Here is a 13,808-nt window from a genome sequence, read left to right on the forward strand (position 1 = left end):
TTGACATGAATTTAAGTAATTTGACTATAATTAACTAAAATACATATATTTAACATCCCTTACATTTCCAGAAAATTCAGTCAAGAAAAAGGCTCATTAGTTAAGAAAGATCTCTGCTAGCAAGAATGCTACTTGTCATTTTTTTGTACAGCAGGCAGTGTTTCTTTATAAAAACGCACACAAACACAAAATAAACGAAACCATTCATTATTACTTTAGTAATAACTTGTTTTCGTTTATTGAAAGTAGCAGAATAATAATATTAACCTTCCAGTTGGTCACCCTGCTGGTGCTTCTCCGGGCCAGGATCCATCTTCCGCGGGTTTCGGGGTTCTTCAGCAAATGCTATTTCAGCAAGAGCTTCTTGAGCGAGATTTTGCAAAGTATTCTTCTCAACAGGTTCAGACCTTCAGAGGCGTTATGCTTCTTCTGGGGTCTCCTTCAAAAGTCTCGTAGCAAAGGGGAAGATTCCAGAAGGTCAGCGTCATTTATAGGGTTGCCGAGGTGAACGTCGTTTCCATGACTTCTATTGACGAAGGCTGAGTGACGAAAGGCACGTGCTGGTGCGCGAGAGAAATTGCATTATGGAAGTTGCAAATTGCACCAGCTAAATAGTAAAAGATTTATGCAGGACATCTCGTGTTGTAGAACATAGTTCAGTTACAAATCACTCTTTCAAGGCAAATAAATAGATATGTATGTAACGGGTATTAAGATGAAATTCTTGCTAAAATATGTTTTGTAATTACCATGTGATGAATGGTTTTTGGCGCCCCCTACTGATTGCCTATAAATACAAAGCTAAACCGTAAATTCCACGCAGTCTGTTGAGCGCTCTACTGTGGTAAGTCACCAAATCCAGTTCTTTTCTGAATAGTCATAGTAGGTGTGCTCAAAGACTGACGTGGAGTTTTATTACAGTATGCGGAGAGCTGATGGACCAGTAGTGGAGCTCACTGTACTAATTTGTGTTGACCATTTATTACAGGTAATTATATTATATTATTTATTAGTAAATTATTTTGTCAGTTATGTTTGTCAGTTTTTCTTCAGTTGTTTTGTCGGTTTGTCTGTATTGTCGGTTTGCTGTATTTACCAGCTTGTCAGTTTGTTTGTTCCCTGTTTCAGTTAGAAGTTACTGTTAATTAGTTTATTAGTTAAATTTGATTGTTGTCTGTCTATTTTTTTTTATTTATAGGAAATAGACCAGATTGTGTTAAATTAATTTTAAAGAAGTATTAATAATCAAATATCACTATACGATCATTTGTTAGAAAAATTCAGCATCTATGCACCAAAACTTTGGAACAAACTTCCAGAAAACTGTAAAACAGCGGAAACCCTGACTTCCTTCAAATCTCAAGTAAAAACGCACCTGTTTAGAGTTGCATTTGAAATGTAATATGTATTCTATGTTGCATGCCTTCGTGTTTTGTGTTTATGATGTAAAGCACTTTGAAATGCCTTGTAGCTGAAATGTGCTATACAAATAAAATTTGATTGATTGATTGATATGTTGTTAAGCCAGATTGTAATGATTGTTTGTGACGCAGTCTGTTGAGCGCTCTACTGTGTATGCGGAGAGCTGATGGACCAGTAGTGGAGCTCACTGTACTAATTTGTGTTGACCATTTATTACAGTTATTACAGAAAATTCAACCAACTGGCCTCCTCTGTGTGTATGACGGGACGGGCATAAAGGGGAAGCTGTTACATGTATAATTATAACATCTGTTAATATTTTAATGTTGAATTGTTATCTTGATATATGTCATTGTAAGGTGTAGCTTCCGATCTTTGGTGCCACGGAAACATCGCCAGGCCTATGATCTAGTAATGCCCAGCATGCCCACCTCCTTTCACACTTAAGTGATGTAACATTAAGGGGTGAGAGAAACTACGTTTTAGTTTTTCCAAATTAACTCCTTCCTGTTTTTAACGATACATCCCTGTACCTTTCAGAACGCTAACAAACCTGGTGGAGCTGCTTCCGGCTTTTCCTCGCTGATTATATGCAAAATAATTACACTGTGATTTCCAATTTTCTGATTATTTATTTTATTTTTATTTTTTGTTCATTTATTACACCGTCCATAATACTTGACTGTCAACTTTTACTTCTTATTAAATCGAAATAAATAATTAAATCAATAAAAACGCCCTATCTTCGGGCGCGGGAATTGTGGGAGGACTGTAATGTCCAATCCAGAGGGAGCTACAGCACCCCCTACCGTCCGCCCTTTTGTGCAACCTCTATCTCAACCATTTTTAAAAAAATATATAAATCATATTAAACAAAAAACAAAATGAATTCAAAAATTTTATTTAAAAAATTTATCTGTAGTGTACATCGATGGAAAAGAGAGATGCAAACAACGCTGATAATTAATTTCTCCAGTTGTGGTTGATGAAGTCATTTCAGAAATGCACACAGGAATAATGAGGATATATGTTGATTTTAAAACACTGCAGAACAAAAGGACATCCAGTAAAAGTTCTCACCATGATATCTAAAATACTGATTTTTATTTATGAGAAAATATTTCTCTTTTGAATCACATATGAATAATTCACCCACCTCCCCACATCTTTCATCCAAAAGCAATATACAGATTGGCTTTGCATCCACAGATGGCTGGATGACTAAATTATTTAAATTTTAATCAACCGTCTGTCCCACTCAGGTCAACATCAGCGAAACTTCTCCGGCCACCAAAGTTGACATGTTGCTTCATCCATGATTTTCAAACACTCAAAAATATTATTTAAAAGACGCACAGCGAAATATGAAGCATCTACTGCTAGTATTGCATCACATCTATTCAGGATTATTAATGAAAAGAACAAGTGCTCGTCCACTAGATGACAGTGTTCCCTGTAGAACAACAAACAACAACAGCCTTCAGACAACTCTACAGATTTGCAAAGACATGTACAGCAGGTCACAATGGAAAGTTTGGCTTCAAGGCACATGGAGCAAACCTTAACCAATCAGGAGACAGAGTCCAAACCTTCACGTCTGAAAAGTCTGTTGAAAAAACAAACAAACAAAAAAAACACTGTGGAGTGTGAATGGATATGCTTTCATCCCCCTCAACCACAGCACAGAGAAATAAATGAACATTTAAATACATGCAGTATCTTAGCACATAGATTTTCATTTCAAACCTCCACTGCATGGAATGATGCTGAAAAACTGACACATGTCGACATCTTAACTGTAACTTTTAGATTGTTATACTGCAAATATCGTTTGAATTATTAGGCTATTATTTTTTAAATTAGAACAGACAATAACAGAGACGTTACAAATTTGTAAATATCAGAATGCAGCTGAATTTGACGGTAAAATAAATGTCAAAAACTGTTCATGAAGGCACTTACTTTTCATTCCAAATCTGTCACTATGTACATATATATAAAAATTCCCTTCTCACCCACCGCGGGTGGTTCTTATCCTCTGAGCTCGGGTCCTCTACCAGAGGCCTGGGAGCTTGAGGGTTCTGCGCAGTATCTTGGCTGTGCCAAGGACTGCACATTTCTGGACTGAGATGTCTGATGTTGTTCCTGGGATCTGTTGTGGCCACTGCTCCAGTTTGGGGTTACTGCCCCGAGGGCCCCGATGACCACAGGCACCACTGTGGTCTTCACCTTCCAGGCCCTCTCTAGTTCTTCCCTGAGGCCCTGGTATTTCTCTAGTTTCTCGTGCTCCTTTTTCCTGATGTTGCAATCACTTGGTATTGCTACATCTACCACAACGGCTTTCCTCTGATGTTTATCCACTACGACAATGTCTGGTTGGTTCGCCATTACCATTTTGTCTGTCTGGATCTGGAAATCCCACAGGATCTTAGCTCTGGCGTTCTCCACCACCTTTGGGGGTGTTTCCCACTTTGATCTTGGGGTTTCCAGTCCATATTCTGCACAGATGTTTCTGTACACTATGCCTGCCACTTGATTATGTCGCTCCATGTACGCTTTCCCTGCCAGTATCTTGCACCCTGCTGTGATGTGCTGGACTGTCTCAGGGGCCTCCTTGCACAACCTACACCTTGGGTCTTGTCTGGTGTGGTAGATCTGGGCCTCTATTGCTCTGGTGTTTAGGGCCTGTTCCTGGGCTGCCAGGATGAGGGCCTCTGTGCTGTCCTTGAGTCCAGCTTTTTCCAGCCATTGGTAGGATTTACTGATATCAGCCACTTGGGTTATTTGCTGGTGGTACATCCCATGTAGGGGTTTGTCCTCCCATGATGGTATCTCTGGCACCTCAACCTCCGTTCCCTGTTGTCTGAGACATTCACTGAGCACATTGTCTGTTGAGGCTTTGTCCCTGATGTATTTATGGATCTTAGTTGTTTCGTCCTGGACAGTGGTTCTCACACTCACTAGTCCTCTGCCTCCGTCCTTGCGGCTCGTGTACAGTCTCAGCGTGCTGGATTTGGGATGGAACCCTCCATATATATATATATATATATATATACATATATATATATATATATATATTATATATATATATATATATATATATAAATTAGTAATAAGGCATATTTTTGCAGGCTATATTATATGAAACCCAATCATAATGATTCTTTATCCTTAAGGCTCAAACTTTCAGTAGATTGAAGAAATAGCTTCTGGGTGAGTAATTTAGCTGTTCTAGAAAGTGCATTAAGTATTTTTTTTAAACATGGTGACTTTAGGAGAGTAGCTAAGTGCATGAAGCTAAATTAGGGCCAAAACATTTTTATAAAGATTTGAAACTTTTTTTTTTGTACTTTTCATATAATATTTTTTCAGCTAATTTTTTTCATTTGAACAAACTTTATGGCCCCAATTTAGCTCCATATAAATGTTTTTCCCCCCATTTACCTCAGAAACTGTTATGACATCATCCCCAAGTAAACCTTGCTCCAGTCCCAAGTTAAACTGTCAGTGGCATGTTAGCATGTCAGACTTGCTCTGTCTGACATGCTAACATTTGTTAGCCATCATTCCCAGTTGGAATTTCAACTTCAATAAATCGAGATCATATTTTTAAACTTTAATCTGACGTCCAAGAGTCATGGAACGCACCACAACGTCAGCAGGTTAAAGTTTGTTTGGAAGAGCTAAAGGCGGGAAATGAGGGCAATTAAAATCAAGAACATTGAAGTTCACCTCAAGTCTTCATCGTGATAAGAGACTAATCACTGAAAAATGTCGGATGATTAAAAGTTTAAGCCCATTAAACAACCAACAGGACAAATCACTTTTCTATGAATGTAAATGCATTTCCTTTTTAGATTGCATTTTAAAATCGGAAAACATTTTTTGGGGAAAAATAACAGGCTGAATCCACTTTCAATTACCAAAACATAAAAATAATTAAAGAAAAACTGAATGTTTGTTTGACTGAAATGTTCCCAGTTTGGATACTAATGTTTGAAGGCCAACAGCATCAGTTATTCTTGAAGGCATAAAGAAAGCCCAGTGGGTGTTATATATATATATATATATATATATATATATATATATATATATATATATATATATATATATATATATATATATTTCATAAAAGTTACATTGTAATAAAATGCGTTCCTTGGGGGATAAGTTCTGAGAATGATCTTCGATCGTCAAGCATCTGCAAGGACACAGGCAAAGGAGCGACGTGATGGAAATGAGCAATGTGAGAATTGATCGGCGCAATAAAAACAACCGAGACTTTGTCATGACGGCCATTAAACCAAGACGCCTCAACTCTCGCATTGTGTCGATTTATGAATATGATTTACACCTTAGTCAATAGGGTTCTGACACTAGTTTTTATTTTTTTGCCCATAAATGCAGGGCTTAGCAGCTTCAAAAGAAAAAAGAAAAAAAAAAAGAAAAAGGGCCGTTTTAGCAATTCAGGTCTCCATACGCATACATCAGGAGTATAATGTAGCACTTTGTCTTTCTGCTGCTGAGAGAACAGCTGTATTCTTTTCAATTTCATTAACACAAGAGCTTAAGATGTCCACAGAAAGTCATACAGAAAAAATAAATAAATTTAAGTTGTTTAGGAGAGAAAAAAAAAGCAGATGGAAACGTTTAATCATGTGACATTGGCATTTTAATATGGCATGCATTTTTATGTTCCTCCTGGCTGCTCAGTCTGCGGTGGAACGTTGTGGTGTTGCTTTTTGTCTCGCCTGTTTGACAGAAAGCTTTATTGGTTTCTAATTACCGTGCCAGCAGCTTCAGCTAGTGAGAAATAACCAGCCTGTAACAAAAGAGGTCAAACAGACATGTTTGCAGACATGATAAAATTAGTATTTTATTTGTATTTTTTATCCCCCCCCCTCCCATCATTTGACGTTCATTCGCTGGTCATCCCATGCTTGGTATCATCTGCCAGTGAACATTCGGATTTTGTGCTTGTCCGCCAGCAGCAAGGTGACATTATATTCATAATCTCCGTCATGGACTCCAGTGTGTCTGAAAGCTCCGGCCAAATGGTTCTCCTCCCAATAGTGGTGCCAGTTTCCGTACCGGTCGGAGCCAAAGCCGAACACGCTGACCTGAAACAGAAAAACCAATCCCAATAAAATGACAAACCAATGAAATGTAAAATCATCAACAGTAGCCCTCAGCTATTGTCAGTAAAACATGCAACTATGAATCTATGACTTGGAAATTGCGGGAAGGATATTGATTACAGTAAAGGTGCAGTTTTCTGACTCTTCTGATGTTCAAAGCAATCAAAATATCGGCGACGCTTTCCCTGATCGAAGATTTGAATCAGGTTTGGGTAGATTTCTGGTTTTTTTTCCATCAATTTTGTCAACATGTCAATTATTGTAGTCTGGTCATTGCCTTCCAACGCAATTCAACTCGATTCTCATCTCCCTTCACAGCTCCATCTGGCCTTTCTCTCATGACCTGGATTTCTCCCGAAGAGTTTCAGCCGCGCCAGTCAGCGATTGCAGCGTTCGCAATCGGTGCCTCCACTGAGGTTCAAGCGGTACAAATGTTTTTGGAAAGCAGCGTGGCTCAGTCCAGATCCATGTTACTTTAGCTCCCTTTGTTGGACAAAATAATGAAGCATGCGAGAACAGCGCGGTACGGACAGACGATGCTGCTGGACTGGAGAGGTGCAGCTTACCTCGTCACATATGTGGAGAGCAAGCAGCAAGCTGAGGAAGCCAGTCGACGGATATCGCCCGTGACCTTCGAGCCACGACTCGTGGACATATTTGAAAAAAGTTGGACTATAAATCAACACCTGAAATAAACAAACAAAAACAAATAAAGAAGCAGAAACTAAGTTACATTGCGTTTTTAATCAAGAAAATACATTTAATATGAATATGTGAGCCTACCTTATCTTTATTCGCCTTTATCCTGGCTTTAACTGGTAAATATGTGCTGCAAGAGACACACATACAAAGTCATATTCCTCTTTTTAAGCCAGAGCTCCAGAATAATAACACATCTAAATGGCTTCATTCAAAAGTGACAGATGGTGAATAAAATGAATGTCCAGTGTCTTTCTTCATTAAGCCTGAGCGAACTGAGCCAATTAAATCCAGATACCGAGGCAGACACCAAAGTAAAGCTCGTTCTTTTGTTTTTTCCATTTTTTTTTAACACGAGAGCATCTGGTGTGAAGCTCCAAACATAGACACCAAATATTTAAATAGAAAGGTGTGTGTGCGACACCTGCTGCTGAGCCCATGTTTGGTTAGCGTGAAAAACGTCTCCTCGTTACGCAAATTTGAACCAACAGCCCCGCGTCCTTCGACGCCCGGAGCCCGGTCTCGCCGGAAACGCGGCAAGGACCCACGGCGACCCGAAGGCCGCCGTCGGCCAAAGCCGACATCTCCGCCGGTGGAGTTCAGATTTAACGACGCAGACGGATTGCTGAGGCGCTCCACCGCCATGAGCCACATTCGCTCGGAAACTCCCACCGTGTTGCGTCGCGGCACGACTGATTTATGTGCCACGGCTCTGCTTGGCAGCGGCTCCGTTTCATCCCTGCGCGTCCAGTAGTTGAGCTAATGATTATGGGTAAGTGACAGAGAAGGTGAAATGTGCTGGAAAAGAAGAAGAAGGAGGAGGAAAAAATAATAACCAAAGTGATTATCCTTGTTGTGGCAAAGAGACGAATAGAAAACGCGGGAGAGTGTGACTGGATGGCAATCTGGTGTTAGCGGAGTGGAAATGATGCTGGGAGTGTGATACATGCAGCATGCATGATGATGCCTCTGCAGCGAGAAAGTGGGTAATTTTTTTCCTTCTCACACCGAGAGAGAAAAACAAACTTTTTTGTTTTACTTTATGACTACCTGTACAATATTCATGAGAACAAAAACTTGAAACAAGGCAAAAAAAAAAAAAAAAAACCCAATAATGATTATGTTGTTACACACATTTCTGAACAGGTAATTTCTGTGTTGCCTTATTGCTTTTTCCAGTGATGATGCCAAACATCAGATGCACAGAAACTGATTCTAGTGAGATTTCCAGTCTGATTGACCTGTTGATGCTGAATTTAGCTGATGCTAATTTCTTGGGTTTGACTTTCACATCACGCTTCGTCCGTCGCTCATATTTGAGCTCAGAGCTCAGTGGAGCTGCAGCTTCTCTCGCAGCTCTTACTGTGTGATAGTGCCAGTGGTCAGAGCGCTGACGATCCACTGCAGGTCCAGAGTCTTGAACGGGATCAGAACCAGGCTGGTGTTGTTGTCCAAGTCCATGGCGCTCTCTGGGTACATGACATGGTGAGTGGTGCGTGTCCCGACATCCTCCTCGAATCCACTGGTAGGAGCCTGGTTCATCCTGGAGGGTAAAACAAAAACACCCCTCATTTAGGAGCCGTTTCGCTCACAACGCCTCTCCTCTTATTTTTCTCCTTCACAATTGTGCACAACTTTTTTGTAGTTCCAGCACATAAAAATCTCCTAAAATCTTGTGGTTGTCACATAGCACAATGTGGAAAAGTTAAACTGGTACTTTTAATATAAGCAGAGTCAGATTTTAGCTAAAAAATAAATAAATACAAGAAGACAGAAAAGAGAAAAATGCTTAAATTGTCCTCCATCACCTTGTTCCACTCCCCCAAAAAGCGACTCGGTACAATCCAGCGTCCGTGTGGAGCCAGGCAATTACCTCTTGGCAGAGCAGCCGAGGGATCCCCATTATTGTCCAACAATTTTCTCTCAAACTGGGACAGTAATTGGCGGAAATACAGCTTGACGATGGCGGCTGGCTTCGGTCAAAAGTAGGAAGTGACACACAAAGCCTGAAACACGAGTCTGACCCCCCCATGTCTGACTGACGTTACCTGTTTGGGAGCTCTGGCCTGAGCGGTATCATCTCCCTCATTACCGAGTCCGAGATGACAGCTATATAACAAGCTGACATTTTCAGCCTGGGCCTGTCAGAACAACCGCTGGCGAGAGGCATCATTGGCCAAGGCTATTTATTGTTGATGACAAGTTCAATAAGTCACATTCCTCGAACTAGTCTTGCGTTCAAAGGATATGGTTGTGTCTGCACAGCAGACTCGGTGCTTTCAAAAGAGGCATGAAGCCATAAGTGGAGAGTTATTACAGAAAACCTCAACAAGGTAGCAACATGAAAACCAGCAGGACTGGGATCATGGAACCTCGGCGTTTGGAGAAAAGTAATTAAAAAGGACAAGAGGGAAAAACACGAAGCTCAGGAATGCCACTTTAGCAAGATTACAGAACTTCATTTTGAAGAACTTTAACAGCATTTTTGGGCTTTCTTGAGGATTTAACATTTGTCCAAGAACACACAGACGCATCGAAACCCACGGTTTGCAAGAACAGCCAAAGATCTGGAATCAGTAACAGTAAGATGGCAAGGACACGGCGGTCCGAACTGTTAAATAAACTGGACCTATATTGCGCTTTTCATTTCGACCATCCACCAGCAGTAGGGTGGTCAGTAATGACTGCCCAACCGCTGGTGGGTTTACGTCTAGGTGTAGCTTTTGCCTGAACAAAAGAGTGAAGGTTCATTTTGGGCCGTATCAAAAATCTGAACGTTCTTGAAGGACTGGTTGTGCCAGAATATATTGATAAAACCAATTGAATTGTTAAAATATTAAAATATCAGTAAGCAGCTGTTCCTGCAGGATTTTGTGACTGTTTTAATGATTTTCTTTTTTTTCCAATCAGATTTGCAGATTTCAGAAATGTCTATGAGGAATCTTACAATGTTTGTCCAAATGTATGATGTTAAATGTGGCTTTTTATTGCTCTTATTATCAATTCTGACTTGACAACAAGTAAGACTGAGGCGGCTGTCACTTTGCGACCAATTCTGAAAAAAAAGAAAGAAAAAAAAGGCAGTAAAATTCAGAGAAAAAAAAAAGCGGAGACTCAATTTTGTGTGAATTTTGCAGATTTGTGAAAAACTGGAAGGACTTATTGATGGAACTAGGAGTTTAAAGGGCCACGTAAAAATCTACGACCGGCCAGATTTATGCACCAAGCTTTTTCAGAGAACTCGAGGTGCGACACCTCTGCTGACCTTGAAAAATAAGGAATTTTGATCATTGCAAAACTCTGCCGTTCATGAAATAAAAAAAATATAAAAAATTGTCATTTTTCTTTCAGAAACCTTCACTGTGAGTCGGTGTCGAACCTTCTTTGTTAAATCTTTCCATTATTGTATTGTCAGAGCCACTGAAATGTGATTCATGTGAAGCTGAAGAATGAAAATTACAGACTTTTCTTCACCTTCCTGCTTTTAGAGCAGGAAGGTGAAGAGCATTTTCAGGCAGCAGAAGCACGCGTCCTTCTGTTGCCTGCCAGAGGGGGCGCCGCGAGAATAACTCCCCGTCTCCGAGGGCACTGAGAGACGTGGACTAGTGTTGATAAGTGGACTCTGTGGGATGCTTATTCACTTAACTGTGTGTGTGTGTGTGTGTGTGTGTGTGTGTGTGTGTGTGTGTGTGTGTGTGTGTGTGTGTTTCAATTGCTCTAAGGAGGTAGATATTTTAAATTGGTGCAATCAATATTCAACTACATCACATCGGCCGGCTGCTTCTCTGCTCCGGCTCCAGAGAAATATTCACGGCAGATGGACTTGAAACAAAAATAAATGGATGTTCTGGCCCTTCGGAGCTAATAAATTGGATTGCTTATGCACTGGAAACAGGTTTTAACCCGTAAAACACCAAAATATTCAGGGAACATAAATGCCTCTGAAATAGAGACGTGTGATTTGGAAGTGATTTCAGCTTTAGCGTGGATGTAGCTTGTTCAGTAGATTTATGGAATCATAAAGTTCAGAGGGTTGAAAGAACAAAAACTGCTAGGGGTTTTATTCCCCCTTCAGCTTTTATTTCTCCAAACCGAAGAAATGATTGGGTTTGCTGCTGGTTTGTGGTGAAAGTATGTGGAAGTTAGCGAGGGTCAAATGCAGGCGTTTGCAACCTGTACAATCAACAATACAGAGACATTTTTATGTCATGCAAACAAAAAGTCGTTCAGAGGCGCAAATAGTACATGTTCTTTTTTTTTTTTTTAAAAAAGTGGTTTTTTTAACTTTATTATACTGTCACCTTCCTAAGTCTATTTTTTGTCAAAAGTGATTTCGGGGAAAAAAATTTAAAAAAAAATAAATCACCCACTTCCTAATGCCAAAAGATGATTTAAGCAGAAAAAAGTGGGAAAAAAATAATAAACTGTCAAAAAATGACTTGAGCCATTGTTTGATAAATATCAACTAGGAACAATTTGCTGTCACATTTAAGTGCCACTGTTTAACTGAATCTTTTTCATGTTCAGGATGGATTCACTTTCATTCCACATTGCGCTGATATTTGTGAAAAATTACATAAGAAAAATGTTTCTTAACAAGATGACAAAAAAAATAAATAAATCTGACATTTTCTTTTTCTCGTTATTGTGGAATTTGACAAATTGAAATAAGAGCAGTTTGATCTCATTTTACTTCAGACAGTGCAACAAATGGTTTTTATTTAGTGTATGTAAACTTCTGGTTCCAACCGTTTCCTGTTCACTGCTTCCTGTTAACAGACCAGCAGCAGCAGCATCTTCTGCAAGCTGCAAACGGGGAAACGATGACCGATCTGAGCCAACAAAGGAATTTAAAATAATCTAGACGAGCTGATAGGAAGACGTGGCTCAATCTCTCAAACTCTTTAGGAAGAAAGGCTTTTACTTAGCAGCAAGTCACGATGAAAAACAGCAATGTTGCCTTGACAACTGCAGGACTGTGTTTGATGAATTTAAAAAAAGCTGTTAAAGAATTTACCAGAATAATTGTATGACATAAAGGGCTCAATAAATATATTGGAATGGTCTGAACTCTGTAATTTCCATTTTATTTATTATTTTATTTATTTTTAGGTGACAGAGGTTTGAGTTCAAGATTCACTGTGGGACTTTTAAATGTGGCTTCAACAGGGCAACTCACACCGATTAAAACAGCGTCATAGGGATTTTGCAAATAGAAAAAAAATATTTTTTTTTTTTTTTTTTACAAAAAACAGCAACATTTTGAAATTAACCTCAGAAATATTCTAGAAACAAAAAAAAAAAAAAAAAAAAAAAAAAAACAACAACATGGAAATCACTGAGCTTGAAAAGTTGAAGACTTTCTAGAAAGACACTTTAGAGACTAATCTCAGAGGTTTTCTCAAAAACCTCAAAAGTTGAAACTTTTCCAAAAGTCAAAAATGTTACATTTTCACGTTTTTCTTTTCTTTTTTCCCCCTCGAGATGAATCATTTTTTCCCTGTACTGTATTTATGGCTCTGTAAACTGCAGCCCGCCTGCCTGGCTGCAGCATCAGTCGCCCGTCCGTTCAGCCGTCACCCTCAGAACGACGCCCGTGTCTCGTTTTGGAGTCGCACATTATGTCTCCTCATCATGACTGCTGGGTTTGTTGTCAGTTACTGTTAATGAATATTCCCGCGAGACACGGGTCACGCTTGTGACTAAACGCCAAATTGAATTTTAATGAAATGATTAATCTATTGTGCAGCGCGACAGCTCAGTAGGCGGCTTAAAGCCGAAAACCGCGAAGAGACGGAAAGGGGCTGCTGAGGTGCAGCAAACAACGAGTCAGTGGAGAAAAAGAAGAAAAACAAAAACAACACTTTGCTCGCTGACAGTGAGATGTGGCCATTTTAGCAATTTGCTGAAAAGTAGCAATTTAAATATGGGCCACAAGTTTTTAACACTTTTTGTGTTACATAAAAAATAAGGTGCAGATTAAACTTTTCAGACAGATGCAAAAAGCTCAGTGTTGAGGAAAACTAACGAAGCGCATCATCCTGTGACCGTTGCAGCCTGAAATGACTGGCTTCAGTGAAACTTTTTCCAAAAAGTATTTCAAGCGACAATTCTGACTCTTTGGAAAGATTTATTTTAGTCAAGCGGAAAGCAACAGTCACTGCGTTTCCGTGCAGAACTTTAATATTCCAACCATGTCGAATTTTGCCATTAAATGAGACGTGGAGTTTGCACAAATCATATCTCAAAAAAAAAAAAAAAAAAAGGCTAAATGTTACCATTTAGCATCATGCGTGTTTTTGTTCGATTCTGCTTTCATCTGATACAGTGAAACAGGAAGTTGAATTGAAAAGGGACCAACTTTAATTCAACTTCTGGTCATTTTGACCGATTTCAGAGGAGTTGCAGTGATTGGTCAGAAAGGAGGGAAACGCTGAAAACGTTCATGCGATTGGTCAGAGTCTCGGAAAAGTTGCGATTACTGCAGTGAATCAGGAAACGATGATTGTAGCTGCAGCAAAAGTTGGTCCCACACTTTCCGTCAACAGA

The 13,808-nt window shown here is 39.5% G+C and overlaps 1 protein-coding gene and 1 long non-coding RNA gene across 2 annotated transcripts in view; one reads left to right on the forward strand and one right to left on the reverse strand.

The window, feature by feature from the left end:
• The first annotated feature begins 812 nt into the window (after positions 1 to 812).
• LOC129376365 (uncharacterized) lies at positions 813 to 7,288 on the forward strand. The gene is made up of 3 exons (XR_008607746.1): positions 813 to 988; positions 1,782 to 1,887; positions 6,879 to 7,288. It is a non-coding gene; the product is annotated as an uncharacterized LOC129376365 (long non-coding RNA).
• The window catches only part of LOC129376364 (CMP-N-acetylneuraminate-beta-galactosamide-alpha-2,3-sialyltransferase 1-like), a 67,484-nt gene continuing 59,947 nt past the window's right edge, over positions 6,272 to 13,808 (reverse strand). Inside the window, exons 4-7 of the mRNA XM_055055978.1 lie at positions 8,623 to 8,802; positions 7,344 to 7,389; positions 7,127 to 7,246; positions 6,272 to 6,542 (exon numbers count right to left, since the gene is read on the reverse strand). Of these exons, the coding sequence (XP_054911953.1) occupies positions 6,369 to 6,542; positions 7,127 to 7,246; positions 7,344 to 7,389; positions 8,623 to 8,802 (520 nt within the window). The 3' untranslated portion in view covers positions 6,272 to 6,368. The remainder of the gene's footprint in view (positions 6,543 to 7,126; positions 7,247 to 7,343; positions 7,390 to 8,622; positions 8,803 to 13,808) is intronic.

The sequence above is a fragment of the Poeciliopsis prolifica genome, unplaced genomic scaffold, assembly GCF_027474105.1.
Source record: "Poeciliopsis prolifica strain line A6 unplaced genomic scaffold, Auburn_PproV2 SCAFFOLD043, whole genome shotgun sequence".
Classification (NCBI taxonomy): domain Eukaryota; kingdom Metazoa; phylum Chordata; class Actinopteri; order Cyprinodontiformes; family Poeciliidae; genus Poeciliopsis; species Poeciliopsis prolifica.